General features: G+C 44.2%; 1 protein-coding gene across 1 annotated transcript in view; it reads right to left on the bottom strand.

Moving 5' to 3' along the window:
- The window catches only part of LOC308282154 (uncharacterized protein), a 313805-nt gene extending 294389 nt beyond the window's left edge, over positions 1–19416 (bottom strand). The window contains exons 1-8 of the mRNA XM_080722498.1: positions 19333–19416; positions 18695–18778; positions 12267–12350; positions 11549–11614; positions 11244–11360; positions 9223–9541; positions 8299–8672; positions 7331–7592 (exon numbers count right to left, since the gene is read on the bottom strand). Coding sequence (XP_080578624.1) covers positions 7331–7592; positions 8299–8672; positions 9223–9541; positions 11244–11360; positions 11549–11557 — 1081 coding nt within the window. The 5' untranslated portion in view covers positions 11558–11614; positions 12267–12350; positions 18695–18778; positions 19333–19416. The remainder of the gene's footprint in view (positions 1–7330; positions 7593–8298; positions 8673–9222; positions 9542–11243; positions 11361–11548; positions 11615–12266; positions 12351–18694; positions 18779–19332) is intronic.
- Between the last annotated feature and the right edge of the window lie 3166 nt (positions 19417–22582).

Raw genomic sequence — 22582 nt, 5'->3', positions numbered from 1 at the left:
ACATAGCAATTGGCAATGCAGTTAACTCACAATATGCTAACACCAGGCCCAAGAGTTAACTTACACAATTACTGAAGTTTTTTACCATCAACTTAACATGATTTTCCGGGTGCCCACTGCCCAAGCCCATTCATGCAAACTTTTCAAATAAGATTAACCATGAATGAAACTCCTCTGTAGTGCTTGGCACCTTCCCAATCGACTGGATTGCTACTGCAGAGAGGAGAGAGGTGATCCACACAATCAATTAAACTTCAGTTCAATAAATAATAATGTTTTTAAAACAATGAGTAGAACATGTGTTCTTTAGCAATGCATTTTACAGTACTAGTGATAAAACGCACAATGACACTTGACCCACACCTCCAAGCCGGCTGGATGGTATACTGTCTGTAGTTCATTTGGAAGCAGCTGTATAGTCAAGTGTGTGCCATGTCCCTGATCATTGTCTATGTGTATAGGTTACCTTTCTCTTCTGCACTGTAACTGTATATGTTTTTCCTTTACTTTTTTTTACTTTTTTACATCTTTTGAAGTACTTTCTGCATCCTAATGTCATTGTATAATTCTGTTTCCTTTGCTTTATGTTCTGTGTAATAAAACTGCACTCATATAACGGGGAGAGAAATAGAATAGAATTACGCTGATACTTATGGACGTATGGTCATAGACACGCACAGTAACAGCGTTTCTGTGTGCAGTCAATTTCTTTTGAACAAATAATGGACCTTTTCCCTTCCTAGAAAATGTAGTGGAGTCAAAAGTACAATATTTGTCTTTGAAATGTAGTGGAGTGAAAGTCACAAGTATCCAAAGTATCCAACAATACAAATACTCAAGTAAAGTACACAATACATAAAACAAATCAAGTACAGTACTCAAGTAAATGTATTAGTTACTGTCCACCCCTGAATATGCACGTTTATGGTTAAAGCTCTTCATCAGTGTTACCTTTTCATTATAATGTGTCAAAGAGGAAGCATTTAATTTCAAAATGCTTCATTTCCACTTTGGAATAACTATTGTTATGTACAGTATGTGTCCAGTTAGCTCATGTCTGTGGAGCACTTGCCTTTGGACCATAACGTCGCCCCTGGGAGCTTATGGTAGGTCCAGCAATCCATCTCCCAGGGCTCTAGCCCAGGGGTTCTCAAACTTTTTGATCTCAAAACCCCTTATTATTAGCAAACTTTTTTGGCTACCCCATCAGTCAACCCCCCGCCCGTGCACATACTCGTCCTGGCTCTCTGTCTGTGCAGTTGTAGTGTACAAACGACACATTTGTAATCTGAAGCATTTTGCCAAAATATAGAACGGAGTTTCTTAATAATCCAGGCAGCTTTCGATTTTATCTTTGGCTGTGGCGTTTTTCTCATTTGTGAGTCTGTGACACAACTGTTGCAACTGTCTGGTTGTCTGTCTCTGTGAGAATGATCTCCCCTCTCGTTAATGTTCGTTCGCCATCCGTAATCTAACTCCGCGAGCCGCGGGGCTGGATGGATGGAACCAAATGGACCCATGTATTGTATGTATTATTGGAATTCATGTATTGTGCCTCGCGACTGTCGCCCACAATGACTGTTTTAAGCCGCCTGCTCACATAGAACATAATTCCTCAGCAGTGTGTGTCTTGTGTTTCTCTGCTTCTCCTCCTTCGGTGTTGGAGGCGGAGTGTGTTGTCAAGTTGCTTGGTTGGTGGTGACGACCGCACTTTTTTCTCTCTCTCTTTTTCTTTGATTGTTTGATTGTTTTCTGACAAAACCTTTTTTTGTTACCAATGCGCGACCCCACTGTCACCTGCCAGAGACTCCACTTTGATTCGCGACCCATAGTTTGAGAACCGCTGCTCTAGCCCATTGAAACTGGGATAGACTTCCACGTTCTCAGCTGATAAGCCTTTCCGACCTACTTACTTACTGTATTGTTATCTAATATCTTCACACATTTTTTTTTCAATGCACAGATGCCAATGGAGTGTTGACACATTTTATAAGCGAACGTCTTACATAACTTAAATAACAGTTTTGCTCTAGATGCAGCAAAAAACACAGACAGAAGTCTGTGTAAATTTATAACTCATGGGAAAGGGGCGGTTTCAGATTTAGGCACTTCAACCAGAGTCCATCAGAGCTCTACAATATGCTAGTGTCCTTTCTGTTATTTTGGGTAAGTGGAACTTTCTGCGAAAGCCATCCCCACAATAAGGATGCTGGGGTTTAAGTGGTTAAAGCCTAAATACAACTCATTAGGATTATCTCATGTACCACACTTATTATTGATAATTCATTAAGCTCAAAAAGCTAAATCAACATCACTTTGTTTGGTATTTCACAGTGGCAAACAAGGTTGATTAATTTCACACCTCAATAGCAAAACACATTGAACAATAGCTCAAGCTATGCAGAAGCAATATAATCATAGCATTATTCTGGTGGTTGAAATGGGAAAATGCCAGTTGCAATGAGGAATCTATCTATAAATGCGCAGAATCTCTGCAGGCATGCAATGTCCGTCTGTCCGTCTCTGTCCGACCGTGTTTCCCCTGCATATATTGCATACCTACGTAGCGTTCCTAATCTGGGGGGCAACATTCTGCAAGAATAGCACATTTACAAGCTCACAACATGTCGCAAGGTTGTGTGTGAGCTTGTCGATCGGATATTTGGTGTAGAGGATAATATAAAAAGGGAGGGACCAAGTATAGAACCCTGGGGGACCCCGGTCCAGTAAGTAAATAGGGTTAAGTAAGTAGGTTTTAATTGGTTAAGCTTTGCAAGACTAGTATGGTAGGCTATGGCTAACTACATATTAGATACCGCATTGTAGTCTAGACCAGTGGTTCTCAAACCTTTACATTTCAAGCACCCATCTTAACTCTGACATTGTATAAATGGAACCAAATGGGCCTGTTAGGGTCCATTTGGTTCCATTTGTACACTGTCAGAGAATTTAGAATCCCTTCAAGGAACCCTGAGTGTCCCTTGACCCCACTTTGAGAACCACTGGTCTAGACAATCTTATATATACAATTGAGCAAAAGCCGCATCCCACTTCCAAGCCCATTCACGCCCACTTTGCATCCACTTCAATTCAACTTCAACTCAACGGTAGGGAGAACGTAGGGAATAATACCGCCCATAACTCTATCATTGGCCCTCCGTTGCCATGGTGACCGCCGTCCATTGGCTCGTATTCCCAGCTATGGGACCGGCGGATCCAATTTCAACCGAGGGGGGCGTAGCCAGAACACACACACAAACACACACACACTCACACACACACACACACACAAAAATAGCTAATAGTTAGCTCACAACTTTCCACTTTTCTCTTTCACCTCAATCGCAGTAACATCCGTATACACCACTTGGCTAGGACTGATCACGTGGCACACGGAGTTCTTAACCGGAAGTGCGTCCGGCGGTCAAATATGTCCGACCGGAAACGTGCGCTGCGCCACAATAGTTCCGCCACAATAGTTCCGCCACAATAGTTCCCCCCCCCAAAAAAAGGGTTAGGGTTTTTTTTTGTTTTTTTTTCCCTTTTTTTTTCAAAAAACTTTTTTTTTGTTGAAAAAACAAGTTTTTTAGTAAAGAAGCGGGCGTGGACTCTAGATGTGAGCGGCCCGAAGGGCCGCGAACCTCTAGTGACATACATGCTACAATGACTTCTATCACCAGCAGCTCAGGACGACCGAGAGAGAGCTCAGCTTTTTACGTTTTTTGGTTTTGTTTTCTATACAAATATTGACATATACAGTATGAACAGTGTCAGGAATATGGTGAAATGTCAGGAAGGTAGGTATGGAAAAAACAGATACCGCCCAAGCCTATTCACAACCACCCGTCCGCCTTCAAAAAACACAGCCATTACAAGCGCTTTAGCCTCACATGCACAGAGCCATGAATAATGAAATCATAAATAATACAGTGTGCAAAGCTCTGCTGCTAGTGAAAGGAACAAATGAACACGTCACCAAAAGCTCAGAGTTCAGCTCACAAAAAGTGGGTCGGACTCGGATTTTTTTTTAAAGGCGACAGTGAAATGTAACCTCTCCTGTTCAGTGGTCAGTAGCAGCGTCTTGGGTCCCAAAGCCCACCGTCGACCCCAGACAGCTGAGCTGAGCTACGAGACAGACAGACAATCCCCTTATATAATGAAAGTGTCAAACGGACATCAACAGTTTTTCCGTTTAAAATTACATTTTTGTTGTGTGACAAGACGCAGTCGTGTCACAAACTACAAAAACCAAGCCCTTATGTAACAACACACAGCCTTGCTTGGCCTAGTCTGCAGAGAGAGAGAGAGAGACAGTCTTTGTCTGCACAACGTGCTCAACCCCATTCTCTCTCCCGTGTCTCTCCGTCTTGCGCATAAACACTTGTGCGCGTGCGTGCCCACTTGCACACACCATTCACCCCTTCATACAGTCTGCCGCAATTGCCTTGGGTTCTCCGGGTAAGAATAGCCCAGCCAGACACACACATGCACGCACACGCAGCCTCAAAAGGGAGAGCAACAATGGCCGTCTCGCGGCGGTGGAAATATGACCCGCAGAGGTTCCAAAAAGGCAGGTCTCTGAGAGTGTGCCAGGGACGTATCCATTACCCTGCAATGGGATGCCCGAGATTTGTTTATCCAATTCAGAGCCCTAAGGAGGACAAAAACACCGGGGATGTACGGGAAAGTTTACGGGGTCGTGTTTCATTATAACCTCACTAACAGAAACGCAGTCACCATGTCCAGTATTCACCATGAGTCACTCGCTGACACACTTCCAGAGAGTCACTAAAATGAGCACAACAGTAGATAAGGAATTATAAGGAAAACATCTATAGAGAAATCTCTGCCATCTTCCAGCCGCTCAGCTTTGGCTGTGGAAAAGTAGGCCAGTTCAACTTAGCCTAGCACAGCTAAACAGTCCACCCATGTTAACACACGCACAGTGGGGATATAAACTGCAGTTAGTTAGCTATACCAGGCTACGTTCAACTGGCCACTCTGGATTGTATCTGGATGGTAGCCAACCAAACTGTATTTAAACCATTGAGTCCTTGAGTTCACAGCACATTGTATGCAGTTGTTTCCGGTTTCAGAATGACAACCCCCCCCCCACCCCCCCCCCCCCCCACACACACACACACACACACACACACACACACACACACACACACACACACACACACACACACACACACACACACTCACTCCCCCATGCAGGAATGGTTTGGGTTTGTTGAGTTCAACGAGGAAGATTTTGACTGGCCTGCACACAGAGCCCTGACCTTAACCCTGTCAAACTACTTTTGGAATAAAACGGAACGCCAAATGCGAGCCAGGCCCAATCGCCCACAACATCAAGCATCTGACCTCCCTAATGCTCTTGGTGGCTGAATGGTAGCATAATGCAGCGACAAAATGTTCCCGACCGGCGAGATCCCAGAATAGTGGAGAATGTAATAGTAGCAAAAGGGTCACAGACTCCACATCAAAGCCCTTGATTTGCTTCTATTCAGCCACAAGACCCTTAATGAGGTCAGACAATGATGTTGGCCACTTAAGCCTGGCTCGCACTTGGCAAGGGGGAGATGACAATGGAGCGTTGGGAGGACGAGGGATCGTCACTCTGAAACAAGAAACGGCCTTCGGCAAAATTGGAAGCATACAGTTGTCCAGAATATCATTGCAGCGGTAGCATTAGGATTTCCATTCACTGGAACAAAGGGCACTAATTATACACACTAATTAGAAAAGGGTATCCATCCACTGACTTCTGCTAATGTGGTGTATCTTGTATACAAGTGAAAATCGATTCGTGTGGATCTCAGGATCCACATGGGAACGGTGTGGCTCCGACGTGGATCTCAGATTTCATGTGGCCAGCCTGTGACATCAGCTATATCTATGACGTACAGTATGTATGATGTGAAGCTCCACATTTGGTTGGATTCAGCCTTTTCCGAGCCCGCTTGACTTATGTGGCAAAACTGTAGGTACTAAATTAGCCTACTCGCAACATACACAAGAAATGTGGCGCTTATCTGTCCGGCCAAGAATGTTTCCAAGAATACCTTCAGACAATCACATAGACTGATAGACCTACCCTCTTATAGACACTACAGTTAGCTACCAGCAGAGCCAAGCTACTGTATACAAGAATTCCTACAGATGCAGGAAAGGCCATGAGTGTGGGGGGGTCACCAAATTTAGCAGGGTTCATCTTCCAGGGGGCATGAATGCATTCAGAAAGTTGTCTGTGCATTAATTACATTTTGAGACATCTTGTTTTCAAGAAGCAGATTCTGTGTCAGCCAGTAGTGGACGGAGGGAAGAACGGACCAACTAAAAACTGATCCTTATCTATCATTGTTGCACACTGTAACAATACTGACAAAACACAAAGGCAGCTCAATTCTGACATGCTGGTGAGTTTGGGGTTACTACTGGAGTTACTACCCAGGTTTCAGTGTAGGCAGTACTATGTGCCTACTGGATACCAGCCAGCATTGTGATGTGTTCCACACAGCAACAGCTGAGTGTCTAAAGCAGTGGTTCTCAAACATTTTCATGTCAAGGACCCCCAAACGGAAATGTATTTGGCTGCGGACCCCCATTCGAAAGCATGTTGTGCCAGGGACACCATAGAACATGATTTGTGTTCAAAATGTTTTCCCAAGATTTCTTTCAAGATTCGTTTTTTACAGGTTATTCGAAAATAGCCATAGTTATAATAGTATTGTTAACCCATTTAGGCCTGGAATTATTTAATACTTAATGGAAAAATTGCAGATATACAAGCTCACAGCACGGCACCGAGTGCCGCGCTGTGAGCTTGTAGATCTGCTATTTTTTTTTAAATTTGTGAACATTTGTGAAAATCTTTGAATATGTATTTTTAAAGCGAACATTTGTAACTCAAATATTTGCTTCTAGGGGTCCCTGAAACTAAATATTTTTTGTTTTGTTTCAGGGCATACAAAAAACCAAGACTTGCTCACATATTATGAGAACCAATCACCTGAAACTAAATATTTTGAGATGGTCTGTGGCCATACCGGTACATACAGTATCATTTTGGCGGTTCCTTGACATTTGACGTTTGAGAACCACTGATTTAGAGGAAGGATTTATAAGACATTTATCGAATCGGGTCAAAATATTCAAAGACTTGCACAAATGTTTGTCAAAAATAGCTTATCTTAAAGCATAACATAATGGTTAAAGTGGGTCAAAGTCTAAAGTGACATAGATTTGCGTTCAGGCCTAAATGGGTATAGGGGGGAGGAGTGTCCCACCAACAGTCACACAACAGAACGGGGAACTAACTCACCGCCTTCCGTCTCAGACGAGCTGGAATCTTCAGCCTCGACCGTCGTCTCCTCCGCCCCGTCCTCTCCTTCGTCCTCGTCCTCGTCCTCCTCCTCGTCCTCGTCCCGTTCCTCCTCCACCTCCACCTCTGCCTCCTCCTCCTCCTTCTTGGCAGGCTCCTCGTCGCTCCTGCCACACGGCGGGCTCTCCTCCTCGTGTCTGTCTTTGTGCCGCGCTGTGGCCTCTGCCTGTCCCTCCTCTTCTTCCTCTTCCTCCTCTTCTGTCTGGGGGGCGGTGGTGGTGTAAAGTAACTGATAAGTACATGTACTCAAGTACAACTTTGTTATTTTACAACAAGGGTTCATATATTTTTGTAAGATTGTAATTAGACATTTACTGCTTTCTATTGTTTTAGCAATTTTAGTATTTTGATTTCAGTGGGTGGGGGCATGCGTAAAAGTGGCTAAATATGTCTTTTTAGACACAATAAGCCAGCAATGTCTTTGTTACTATTTACACCAGCCCCCATAAGTCACATCTGCCCATGAAAGATTGCGGTGCATCTTGGGAATGGGCTCATTGCGTCTAAAAATACATATTTAGCCAAGTTGCATGCATGCCTTCTACTCCACTACATCTCAGATCCAAACATTGTAGTTTTACTACCACTACATTTATTTGAAAACTTTAGTTACTACTTTGTAGATTGTGATTATTATTACAAAACATACATTAACCACTTCAGCCCTACAGTATATGCATTTCTCTCATTTGAAAATAGCCGATCTACAAATTCACAATTTTTAAAAACGTGTGAAATGGGACATTCTGCATACTGACTACTTTTACACTTGTAGGCCTACTTTAAATACATTTTGGTACCAATACTTTTGTACTTTTACTTGAGTGCATTTTGAATACGGCACTTCTACGTGTAACAGAGTCTTGATCCTTTTTTTCCCCACTTAAGTAAAAAACATGTGAGTATACTTCTTCCATCACTGTCTGGGGGTGGTGGTGGTGGTGGTGGTGGGGGGACACCGCCCCCGCCTCTCCTCCTCCTGCTGCCCCCTGGCAGAGGGAGTAGTTGTGCTCCTCTGTGCTGCAGTGCTCCAGAGCCAGACCCGCAGCAGCGCTGGCTGCCACTCTGGCCGCCTCCACCACCGCCGCTGCCGCCGCCTCCTCTTCCTCCTGCGCCACCTGGTACACCTCCACCCTGTGTCCTCTCCGCGTCATCATGGGCCCGCCCTGCCCCGCCCCTCCTGCTACCCCCACCCCTCCTCCTCCTCCTCCTCCCCCGCTGGCGGTGACGGAGGCGCTTGCCCTCTCCGCAGCGGCGGCGGCGAGCTGTCCTCCTCCTAGGGCTGTAACGATGACAAATTTAAAGGTTGACGATTAATGGTCACGCAAATAATTAGGATTTAATTGTGGACTTTGGAACAACAAGTACCGGTACAGTTTTGATTTATTTGGGGATTTTAGGCTTCGTGATCACAAATTGCACAGGGCAGATATGAAGTAACTTAGATACAAGTAATAAGAAATGACTGACACATTTATAATAATGTTATACTTTCCCCCCTAAATATAGTGGAAATAGCTGATCTACAAGCTTAAAACACAACACCTATTGTAAGCTTGTAGATCTACAAAACAATTGTAGATTATTATAATGGCAACCAGGGGCATCCGCTGGCCTAGCGGTCCAGGCACATAGACTTTGATCTATGACCTGACAGCGCGTCGCGGGTCTGAGTCCCGATCCCGACTGTCTTTGCTGCATGTCACTCTCCCTGTTTCCTGTCTACCTTCTGTACTATCAATAAAGGCAAAAAGCCCCAAAGATATCTTAAAAAAGTAAAAATTAAAATTGCAATCGGGCGGTTATGTAAAAGAATCTGTGACAGGCCTCACCTCCTCCTTCCGCCGCCGCTTGCTGTTGCCGTGGCTGTCCCGCAGCCTCCTCGCTCCTCCTCCTCCTCCTCGTCTCCTCCTCCTCCTCCTCCCAGCTGCTGCGGCCCCAGCGGCCCATGAGCACGGTGCTCTCCTCCTCGGAGGCGAAGGCCGGCTCCAGGCCCAGCTTGGTGTAGCGGGTCATCTCGTCCAGGGCCGACACGTCCCAGCGCTCCGGGGGCAGGTCCTCGCCCAGGCCCCCGTCGTCCACCAGGTCGCTCAGGAGCTCGAAGGGACGCTTGCGCGGCGTCGCCGGGGAGCCCAGCATCAGGAGCACGCTCTGGTGGTGAGTTGTAAAACACAACGTTATCCATGTGGTAATTATAGTTAAAATAAAACTAGAACTGCACTCTGTCGAGGTGCCAACTTGCACCTCGTGCACAAGTAGGCCATGTATGGCCTACTTGTGCGCCAGCAGAACGCGCCATGAGGTTCTCACCACTGGCATCACCACTGGCGATGCCAGTGACATCACCATTGGCATCACCAGGAATGCTGGTCCCTCATTGGCTGTTAATGATGACGTTGACAGAAATGCTGGTCCCTGATTGGGCTACGGGCTTAAACACATACGGCTACTAACCTATACCTACGTACCTACCTACATACACAGCCGAACACAGTACTTGCACGCTCTGCCGGCGCAAGTACTGTAGCTAGAACGATACGCGAAGCGGCGCCTTTTGAGCTTGTAGATCTGCTACTTTTGCTCTTTTTGAATTTTAATCCTGAAAAGTAACAGTTCTGGACCCGGCAGTTTCCACCCGTCAGATTTTCATTTCAAGGATCCCCATGACTCTGAGAGTGTGTAGCGTATAATAATAAATGTTCCATTTGTACATTCTCAGAGTTACAAGCCTGTATGGGTCCCTTTGGAACCCCCTCAATGAACCCTGAGAGTCCCTGGGCCCCACTTTTAGAACCACTGCTATAAACCTTTAATTATTAAACAGGGTAAGTGATATTTTTTGGTTAAAAAACAAAAAGGGACTTGTTAAAAGGTTAAAGCACTACATTCTTATAGTAATCATTGCTATAGTGTTTGTTCAGTCAATAAAGAGCTGGAGAGACACTGAGACTCCTGTTACTGACACTCTATACAGCAATGGGTACTTTCAGAATATAGAGCTATTTAACACAACAATATCACCTTTAGCATTCGATATGAAGTGATTTAACAACAAGGCAGCTATATACGTAAAAAGAGAGTTGTGATATTATCTGACTAACTGCAACAATCACTGCAAAAATGCATTTTTAGAGCAACGCCATACAGTTTTGGTGTAAGAGTTATGATGACACCGGATGTGTACTGTGCTGAATGTATATGGTTAGGGTTTATTTCAACATTCTATTGTTGCACATGTGAAACCTTTGTCAACATCCTGTCAGCTGTTTACAAGTCAAATCACATCTGGTTATTTAGCTCTTTATAGCCTCATACTGTAGGTCTTACAGGGTCTGCAACACACACCTATTTAAAACTAACACCACTACTAACAATAAAACATTTAGGCTAATAATACATTTGGCTTTAGTACGTTTATTTTAGTCTATTGTATTTATTTAAGGCTATTGTTTGAAGAAACAATGTCAAGCATGTGCTGAGATTTGTGTTAGCTTTTAAAATGTTGTATTCTCTGTTTGATTTATTTATATCTATGTTTGTTGATTCTGTGTTTTCTTTTATATCCTCGATTGTCTTTTAACCTTCTGTGTGTGACGCTTGTAGGCAATGGAATGAAACAAAATAACGTTACTAACATTAAAACTATAAGCTCTATCTCCGATGGTTTGTATCATTTTATATCATGAGTCAGGGCAACGGCCACAAACAGGAAGTTCACAAAGGTTGAAACCTTCAGGACAGCTGTGTTATTGTTTACAGAATGAAACCGTCTACTGTATATGAGCATTTTGAACTGAAGCCAAGTGAAGTGACTGATCTCTCTGTCTGCATACTGTGTGCATGGGGGCCTCACCTGGTCGTACTCAGTCCTGCCCCCTAGTGGCGACATGGCCAGAGGGTAGGGGCTCAGCAGGCCCCTGTGGCCCCCATAGGCCTCGCCAAAAGCAGGCTCCATCCCATTCATGCCCGGCTGGAGTAGAAGAGAGCACACACACACACACACACACACACACACACACACACACACACACACACACACACACACACACACACACACACACACACACACACACACACACACGCACGCGCACACATGAAATCCAGTGAAAGCCCATTGAGACGAGCATTATTAGGTAAAGTGTGTGGGGTGTGTTTTACCTGAGGCATGCCCGAGGCAGGTGGGTGTCAGGGTGTGGTCACAGTGCTAATGGTGTGTGTGTTCAGCTGCAACGTACAAACAAACCACAAAGATCAGCTCCACGGAACAAGCAGAGGAATAAAGCCTGATTAATACTTGGTTGTGTGGCAGTGCTGTGCACCGAAATGAGCAGATCTACAAGCCCCCTCAATAGCTTGTAGATTGGCAATTTTTGGTGTGTGGCACCCACATGCAACAAAGTATAGTACAGGATTAAAAGTTGTAATCCTTTCGCGTTTTACCCGTGGGTCCGTCACGCGAGCGAACAACGCCAAAGTTTCTACTGCTGAGCTACAAAAAAATACAGTTTGGGCGGAGGATAGATTGCATTTTCAGCTTCCATGCTATATCACTTGTCAAGCAGTAGTGGTCCTTTATGTGACCACAGGAGATACAGTACATTTCTCAATAGAAGATTGTATGTAACTGAAGAAGGCAGCTTGTCTGTCTGAAACAATGGTCTTTGTATCTGTGTCCACAATATAAAATTGCATCGGCAGCTACCAATGTGCGGCTATACTCTTTTATTATTTCATTGTTTTAACATACAGAATGATGAAAACAATGTTTTTATTCACTAAGAGAAAAGCTATGGATTGCAGCTTCAAGGCAGAGTTCCAGAGTGGGAGGTGGCTGGATGGAGTCCAGAGGGGAGTGAAGAGGGAAGCTGTCACTTACCTAAGGTGACGAGGTTCAAGTTGGGAAGGTCAACTTTTAAGTCCTCTTCACATGACTCGTTCCTGCAGCTCTCAGCCTCCCCAGCTGGAGGGGAAGAAGGGGTCAGGTTAGGGCTGGGCAGAAACCTCTCCTCGACATATTCTAACTTTTTGTGTTTTTTTTCGTAAATCAAAGCCCTACTTGATCATACTACAGTGTCACACAAAAGCATAAAAAGTAGCAGATCTAGAAGGGACGTGTTTCGAGCTTGTAGATCTGTCACTTTTGATACTTTTGGATTTGAATCCTGAAAAGTAACAATTTTGGACGTATGAGGTTTCCACCCGACAGAGACGATTATGTGGAACCAATAACCGACTTCCATGTCTAATCGAATAATCAAGAAGACATTTTTTCTTTCCTTATATAACAACAAATCGACACGAAATAATTCTAAGAGAATCTCTACAATCAACTAAATCTATTAATCTGATTAACCACTTAACTCACAGCGCACTAGACGTAGATCTTATGAACTGAATGGTCAACCCCGGTAGGAATGGGTATTGCATACAACCTATACGTGTCACGATACAGAGGCCATAGCCTCGGAAACCCAGACTTTTATTTTGGCGATAGGAAGAATACAGAGGCCATGACACAACAATAATGTTACTTGCAAATAACTCATGTCTTAGTCTCAGACACACACACACACACACACACACACGCGCACCCACACGCACACACACAATTCTGGGTTTATTTTTCCAAAATGCATCACACGCAGCATCGATAAAACTAAGTAGCCTCTGCCGATACGCACATCTGCAATTAGTACGATATGATATATTATTGGCGTATCGATATTATTTGTAGCACAGCTATAAACCATGCTAATTGATAAATACATGTCACAACTTCTTCGCTGAAGAAGTTGTGACACCAGGAGAGAGCATGGAGAGGAACAGAGATGCGGGCCCATCTTCTATGCTCGAGGCACTCCTCTGAGCCTGGGATGATGAAACACAAAGCAATATAAACACACACTCTCACACACACTCTCACACACACACACACACACACACACACACACACACACACACACACTCTGGCTGATCCCAAGTCTCCGCAGACCACAACAATACACCTCTATGTGAATGTAGGAGGAAGCGTCTCAAACTGAACCAGGTTCAGCGGGGACCGAGAACAGTGCTATACAATGTCTGTGGCGCAGTGACCTCAGGCACGCAAGAATGAGGAAATGGGAATCGGCTGAGAGGTTGTGGCACCTCCTTGGCATGCTGCGAGGAGAAATGGCTCATGCATCCTACACACACATAACGCACACGAAGCCGTAAACAAGAGCCGACATACAGGGCTTGCTGTTGTCGTCGTCGCTGCTGTTATATACCGACGATAAAGCCATGGCGACACAACATGTCAACGACGTCAAGATAATGCACGTTTTGTCCCCCCACTCGATGTTTGAAAAGGACAAGCAGCAGCCTCTGTCTCTTCATACAGAAGTGGCATATTTCTTAAAAGGGAAGAGGTTCTGAAAAGTAAGCATTTCTATGTGCCCTCCCTGAGGAGTTCTGTCGGTTATCAAATAGATAAGGCGACATTGTGTTTTACTGGCACAAAAAAACAACAACACAAAACCAAACACTGATCATGTAAAAACAAGACATATCGTACTGTACCTGCTGCTCTCATCCATATCCCTTCAATATATGACCATCGTTACTATAGTGCTTAGTTAGGTTTCAAGTAAAGCTCTGAGGTCCGGTGCATTATTGTCCATTTCAAGTCTCTACTACTTTTCGGCTACGTGTGTTTGTAAAATGCTATCCATATATATAGCCATCAGTTGTGTATTAAAAAAAACAACCTAGCAATCATTTATTGAATGTTGATTCAACATAGCCTCATTCCAAAGGTCACTGGCCATGGGCACTGTGGCCATAAACACAGCCTTCAAGTAGGATTCCACTGCAGGTCAACAAAGTCAGAGTAACAACTATAAGTGGCATCACCTCCGCCAGGTCTTCTCTAATAAGCACCTAGAACTGTAGCCATCAGCATTAGGTTTATATTTAGCTACCAGCAAAGAACCCGATGGCCTCTGCCAACAACTGTAACTTACTTAAAGCCACTTTAACCCTGGTAGCCCTATTTTGGGTAGCCTGAAAACTAGACGAATCTGCCAGTGAAAAAAAAAGAAGCCCTGCTGATTTGGTCTGGCTCACTTGTGATTGGATTTCCCTTCCCCGGAGTTGTGCATGGGGCACCAATCAGGGCCCAGTATGAAAAAATGTTTATAAAAATAAATAAAAAATAATCGCCTCTTGGAAATGCAGGTTCCACAGAGATTCCAGGCATGCAGTGACATTAGTCTGGCCATGCCAGGCTATATCTTGGGCATTTCATTACAGGTGAAAATCCGGAAGAATTTTCAAGAATATTTTAAAAACAGTCTATCTACAAACTTTATCAATTCTACAATGTGCAATGTGCATTTCATGAAAGCAAAACGTGTGGGCTTGCATGTGACCCCCGATACACACACACACACACACACACACACGCACACACGCGCGCGCACGCACGCACGCACGCACGCACACACACACACACACACACACACACACACACACACACACACACACACCTTTTCTTACTTTGGAGGTCCATATACAGAGTTGTCAAGTTTAATGAGTGTGCAACTTTTCTAGTTAGCCTACTGTGTACACTAGGCACATGCTGCCAAATAAGGCCCCGGCCAGAGGTGCTCTTAAGAGATTCCATGTGAAATGAGCTTTATAGTTGAATAAGCCTCATTCCAGCTATAACTTACATCTAACTCGCTGAGCTCGACATGTTGATGGGACTTGTGGGAAGCATCGTGAAAAACATGTAGGCTATATAAGCACAGAAAAAAAAAACACAGCATAAAGACCATGCACAGTGTTCATTAAATGACCACAGTAAGAAGTACTATAAATGTATATAGCAGGGAGGGCACCTGAATGTAAGTAATTGAAACTGTGCAATAGTTTAAACACCAATAATCCAGAAATGTGATTCTTCACGTGAAATCAAGACTGCTTATAACTGTATGTGCAGTAAAAGGTTGTTGTTGCAGACTCTGCCAGAATGTCCAACATACAATATAAAAACAAGGTATAATACAATTAAGGTAATAAAAGTTATAATAAATGGGTAATAAAGTGTCAATTGAAGTGTAAATCTTAAATAATCTGGTAGGTGTGCAAAAAAAACTGCATCAATAATGCAGTGCAGAGAAAGACCACAGACAAGCATATATATACAATTTAGAGTTTGGAATTGCACCTTCCCTGGGTTACTCCTTTATAAATAGGCTAAGTAAGCGTTGGCTGATGAATCGAGTTACTTGACAACATTCTATAAACATGAGCAGTTAGACCAAACAACTGAACCCTGCACACCACACACGCACCAGGCCTCATTATGCAATGCAATGCAATGTAAAACATTAGAAAGGATCGGCTTGCCTCAGTTGCCTGTGCAAAGGAAGGATGGATGGATGATGGGGATGAGGGTTACGCGCGCATTAATCCCCTCTGTTGCTCCGACCGAAACCAACACATTCTATAAATCTCTCTCGGAAAAGTGCTCCTATAAAAAAAGAAAATCACACGCATACACAGTTCGTTACACACACACACACGCGCGTATTCTGGCAGATGTGTGACTGATGATAGCACTATCGTCTAATAGCAGCAGCGTGGAATCGTCGCGCGTGGCGAGCCGACCGAGACGGGAACCCACCATCACCGGGGGCTGACTGGGGGGCGGGCGGGCTGGGGGGGGGGGGGGGGGGGGGGGGTTGCTGGCTGTCTGGGAGGCCAATTTACCAAATTAAGATCCGATCATGGGCGGCGGAGGACAAAGCACTGCCTCGCATAGAAAATGCACCTTTATTTTGTCCTCAGCAGGAACTTGAAACACTACATAGCCATTATTATTACCGTGCGCGAGAGAGAAAGGACCGCTGCTAGCCTTTTAATACCTAAAATGAACCCGATGCCCCCATCCCCTCCCCTCCTCTCTCATGTGTCCTTCTCCTCTCCTCTCTCCTCCTCCTGTGTCCTTGTGGATTCTGTGTTCCTCCTTCGATGCTGATGTGACAGAGAAACAAAAGTATATGGCTCTCCCACGCTTCGCTGCGTGCCCAATCCGTACGTGCGTCCCCCCAATTATTATTTCCCCGAACTAGATATCAGACCGAGTAGTGGACCGCGACAACGTCTATAGTTGGGACACACCACGTAACGTAGTAGCCTAGGCTACTACAACACGGTGGTCTGGTCTGCCTGCACAGCTGGATCAGGGCACAACAAAGATAATGAACGTCTCTAAGAAGGTGCCATGGCAGCGTGCACGGTGTCCCGACCGACTCCCGCATGGCATGCATGCAAAGCGAGAGGAAAAAAGGGCACCACACACACTTTCACATCTTCCACACTATAACAGCAGCTGCAGCAGCACCATCCGATCCTAAATGCTTTCCCAAAAATAATGATGTAGCCTATATAGCCTATATCCTCCACAAATTTGCATATTATAAAACCAGATGCTCTCACCGTTCACTTTGATATCCAGCCGAATCAACGGGAATCCTTTTTAAGCGCACGCACGCACGCACACACACACACACACACACACACACTCAGACAAAAAAAATGGGGCGCAGTTGGCAGTGCCACCGGATGTCCAATATTAATTGTTAATACGGCACGCCGTAGCAGCCTATACGAAAAGGGCAGATCTGATGGCATCGACTTTTAACGCAAACGGCCTATAAAAGCTGCATATGATGAGCCTCCAAATCTAACTTATTGAGAGGAATATCATCCTATAGCCTAATACAATACGCTGCTAAACGAAGTTATACCCCGTGCTGATGAACCCTGTGTCCTCCCTCCAGCTGCAGGTGCTGCCCACCCACTCCAATGAAAGTGTTCGGAAACAGCTTCTCTTCTCTCTTGCTCTCTCTCTCTCGCCTAAAATCCATGCAACCTTTACACAACACAACAGATGCGTAGGCTATACAATTGCAGAGTTTTGTCCAACAAGCACGTGGTGCCAGGAGGTGTAAAAAAAAGAGAGAAAAAAGACTAGCCTACTATAGAAGAACAAACTTAAGCCTCGTTTATAGTCCGTCGTACAGCGGCATCGCTGGCCGAAAAAGAACAACAGATGTACAGTATAGTTTGCTAGCGACGCGGCGTTAGCTTTGTGGATTTGCATACACTTTTCGGCAAGCGACAGAGTCTTATAACATAGCTACGATGTCGATGATATCATGTAGCCTATATAAAGTAAGCCTTTGATTGCAGCCTTGGATCAAGAAAGACTATCACGCATGTAGGCTATTTGATCGGGTCTGACTTTTACTTTCGTATCTATTCTATGCAGGCCTATGCAAATGTCAAAATCTATCAACATCTATGATTTTCTTGATCCAATACAAGCTGTGTGATGATGGCCGGGCAAGGCATGCTACAGCTATACCTTATTAGGTGTTGTTGTCGCTTGTCCCCTTTGGTGAAATCATTCTCCTACCTAAACAACACAACACAGCACCCGGTGGACAAGTGTAAAATGTCGGCCCCAGGGCTCCTCCAGATGACCACAAGCACGGACATTATAGGAGAACAATAACGACGACATAAATAGGCTATAGATAAGATAGCCTATAATGCATAGACCTACTGTAGCCTACTACAGGTCAGTTCATATGAACAGCTGGTATAGGCTATCCTCCTATAGATTTACTTACTGTACAATTTTGAGGTATGTGTAGGCCTACTTTACTGAGTATTTCCAATTTCCAATACTTTTACTTCTATACTCCATATCTCGGATCCAAATAGGCCTATTGTACTTTTACAATAGGCTCCACTACAATTATTTGACATTTTTAGTGAGTTAATTTGCATAATTGATTATGATTATATTTAGGCCTATAAAACATAGCCTACATTAATCCACTTAAGACCTATTTGAAGCTATCCAAGCTCACAACGCGTCGCAATGTAGATTGCTATTTTCAAACATTTTGAAGGCTACTTTACTTATAGGCTACTTTATAGGCCTATAGTTTGATGCCAATACTTTCGTAGCCTACTTTTACTCAAGTACATTTTGAATTCCGGACTTTAACTTGCAACAGAGTAGCCTATTTCTATACTGCAATATTGATACTTTATGAGTAAAAAAAAGAAGAAGAAAGGTGAGTGCTTTTCCCACCACTGATCCTATATGTCGAGACAGACAGGCGGCCTACGCCGGATAACAATAAAGGGACAAACAAAGGGGTGACTATCTATATCACTATTACAGCCTATAGGGAGTGAAAACAAAGTGAGTTCTCCCATAATATGAGAGCCTCTTCCTACCGTGTTGGAGATGAGACAAGACGCGTCGGCTAGTAGTGGCGCTGGAGCAGCAGCAACACTCCTCATCTTTATAGCACTGTGCTGCTGAAGAAGGCTCTTGTTATTCCATTTTGTAGTAAACTTATAGTTTCTATCATGAGCAGAGGAGCAGCTATACTACAGTACAGTAGGCCCCCTGAAGACATGTGCCGCCCGCATGACTCTCTCTCTTCTCTCTCCCAAAAGCAGTCTGTTGTAGTTGTGTTTCCGTTAGCATAAAAGCGATATCACACTTTTCTATTCGTTCGCCTTTTTTTTGGACAGACAGACAGAGAGAGAGAGATGGAGAGAGAGAGAGTGTGTGTGAGAGAGAGAGAGAGAGAGAGAGGGCGTGGACCCACCAATGGATGCTTTGTTGTTATTTTGTATCCGTGTTGTTGCGCACTTGTTCCATCTCTCTCTCTCTCTCTCTCTCTCTCTCTCTCTATCAGTTGTTGCTACTTGTACACTAGTGTAACCGTCTCTGAAATAGTGCAAAAAAAATTCCTCGGCGTGTTGGGCTATTTTACATATTTCTTTCTCTTTTTGCTTCTTTTTTCCCCCTCAAGAAATAAAAGACGGAGTTTACTTTTTGTCGTCGGTGAGTTTAACAAACTGACCTGAGTGTAGCCTATTAGCGTCAGAACCGGGAAATTGTGTCAGTCGTAGCATGGACGGACGGACAGACAAACTGATGGATGGACGGACGGCACGAGGGCATTTGAGTTCACGAGCACGCACGCTCCTACCGCCTCGGGACGGCGCTCCGTTCTAATTCCAGTGAAAACGGATATGGCTGCGAGCACGGGCGCGTGCGTGCGTGCGTGCGTGTGTGTGTGTGTGTGAATCGACGCGCTACGTCCAGTGGCGTCAGTTCAGAAAAAGCTAAGGTATGGCAACATGACTGGTGTCTTGGCACGCGCGCACAATGAAAAGTACATTCTATTATTTCCCCCTCCTGTAGCCAAGGTATGGCAGCTGCCATATAGCTTGGCCATACCCAATTGACGCCTCTGGCACTACGTCATGAGGACGGGGGGCGGGTTCACGTGACCCGTCTTTAAGGACACAGTGGAAGAATGAGAAGCTCGCTTCGTGCTTCGCCGGCGCGGCGGTGTCGCGCAACGCACGGGGAGAAAACGAGCAGCAGAGCTACAAGCCCACAGCGGCGGCACTTTCGTGCCGCGCTGTGAGCTTGTAGCTTATCTGTGCTCGTTTTCCAACTCCTCGCGCGACGCCCGCGCGCGACGGAGTATACTTTTTTATTTTTTATTTTTTTTAGGCTTTTTTGGAGAATGTGAACCCGCTGAACCAAACCGCACGAGGCGCATGCAGACCCCGACTATTATTATTCACTTTTCCCTTTCTACCCCGTTAAATAAACTAATTGAAATGCGGATAAGCAGACCTCTATCTCAAACTCCAAAGTGCAGGGAAATAGGTTTGCATGGGTAATATATGCGCGCAGTATGGCATGTCATTTGTTTTTAATTGGATGTGTGTTTGTTCTGTTTACACACAAGTTATTACTTATGTATGTATGTATGTGCGTTTTTAGTCTGCCGTTATTATGAGGAGGGTACTCCATACATAGGCATCACAAGGGATTATTGTACATCCTTGAATTGCTCAAAAACAACGAATAATGTCATTCACGTCTATTTAAAAAGGGAATATAGGTCAAAGCGTGGTCACTAATGCTTAAAGGGCAATACCACAATTTCTCACTAGGTCACTAGACAGCTTTTTAATGTGCTGATATTGTATTCAAACGTTTTCCTCTTTGTTTCCTCAAGAACTAAATTCAAGTTCAATAGTGTGTTGTGTTTCAATAGTGTCTTATGGTGGTGATGAGATAAAGAAATGTAATCATAGCGCACCATTAACTAGTCTATATATAATTCATAATCATATTAAATGATGCAAATGATGCAATAAACTATACACGCATGTTTAACAAGCCTGTGTGCTCAACTGTTCTGATATTTGGCGACAAGGTTTGATGCAAAACTCTCTCCATCCCAGACTCCAGTCAATTTTGGTGTTCTTATTTCATTTTGTCTTTTGTATGGGATTGGATATTCGTTTTTGTTTAATTAGGCCTAATACTGCCATTTTGGTCGCAGGTCTTGCTAGATTTGTTAGTAAAAAAACGAACAAAAAAGAAACATAATATAGCCTAAGTTATAACAAACTATTCAGAAAACTACCAATGGATAATTGCCTAAAATATCAATTGAGACAAACATTACAATAACATTAGAATTTACAGTAGCCTATTATTATTATTCACACACACACACACACACACACACACACACACACACACACACACACACACACACACACACACACACACACACACATATAATATTATTTATATATGTTTTGATAATGCCATGTATTTGTTTAGTTCAATTCATGACTAATTACTGTGTTAAACTGTTGTAATGATGAGGTTAAGAGGGAAGTTCATGTCAGAATAAATTTCCTTTTGTTGTGCATGGAATCGGCTGCCTCGCTCTCCCTATAATGCCGGCCTCATGTCCGATATATTTGATGTCTCATGGGCTCCAGCCCTCTCCAATTATGTTATAGCCTATACATAAAACACTGACATGTTTTTAACCCCCGGAGCCCCAACAATCACCATCCTAACCAAGCTCAGCTTGCTCCCTATAGCTCCACACACGCACGCACGCACACACACACACACACACACACACACACACACACACACACACACACACACACACACACACACACACTCTTTGTGAGGTTAAAGCCAAATTCTAAGCAGATCTACAAGCTTGCAGCGTGGCACAAAGTGCCGTTAGCTTGTAAACCCATGTGACGATAGTCAACGTACAAATGGACGAAGTGGTTAAAATGTTTGTGTTGTTTTAACACATTTTGCTGGGGACCCCCTGGAATCCCCGCAAGGACCTCACCTAAAGAACCACTAGTTTATGTATTTATTTGCACAGGCATTTGCACCTCATGAGTCGACCACACGACCCTACAGGCCTAATTCGGCATGCATTCTTTATTCTTGTGCAGCAAATTGAATTGATTTGAAGTGTGTGTGCATGAAAGATGGTTCGTATGGAACTTGTTGGCCATGACTTATTTTTTGCATTCGTTGCATGAAACCCAAGAGAAAAATATATGTCTGGCGACTTTCAGAAGAGTCGGTTACACAGCTGGTCGGCTGGTACAAAGCAGTGTAGAAAGCTGAACATGCATGCGCTACGGTATATTGTAACCACCTGCATTTGAAACTCAGTCTCCTGAGAGGGGGTCTTCAAGTAGGACCACTCTGCAAAACTATATCTGTTTTGTAGGTTAATGTGTCTGTCTGTCTGTCTGTCTGTCTGTCTGTCTGTCTGTCTGCATGCTGACATCACTGATACTAAACAGTGTTTCCGCAATGGTTAGAACCGCATGCTGAAACAATGCCCAAATAATGTCTGTCTTGACATGATGAAACAAGTGACCAAATTTGGAGATGACTGACATCACTATTCACTACAGTGCCCAAATTTGGAGATGACATCACAGACTGGCCTGGACACGGAACACCATATATGGGCATAAAAGAGAGCCAGACAGACAGAGATAAGCGATCTTCCCCATATAATGTACAGTATGGGCATGAAAGGGACACAGACAGACAGACAGACAGACAGACAGACAGATACAATGGGTATTGCACAACTGAACATCAATGGTGACTATTCTGCCCAACAGGCACTGGTCTGGGTTCTCCAACATTACTTCTGAGACTCCTCAGGGACATTCAATCCCTCATATCCTGTGCACTCATATATGCCGTGCACACCCCCGGGCACAGGACTAGTTGATAGATTA

The sequence above is a fragment of the Nannobrachium achirus genome (assembly GCF_963921795.1).
Source record: "Nannobrachium achirus genome assembly, chromosome: 3".
Lineage (NCBI taxonomy): Eukaryota > Metazoa > Chordata > Actinopteri > Myctophiformes > Myctophidae > Nannobrachium > Nannobrachium achirus.
The sequence above is the reverse complement of the archived record's forward strand: the minus strand, read 5'-3'. Positions and strand labels throughout refer to the sequence as shown.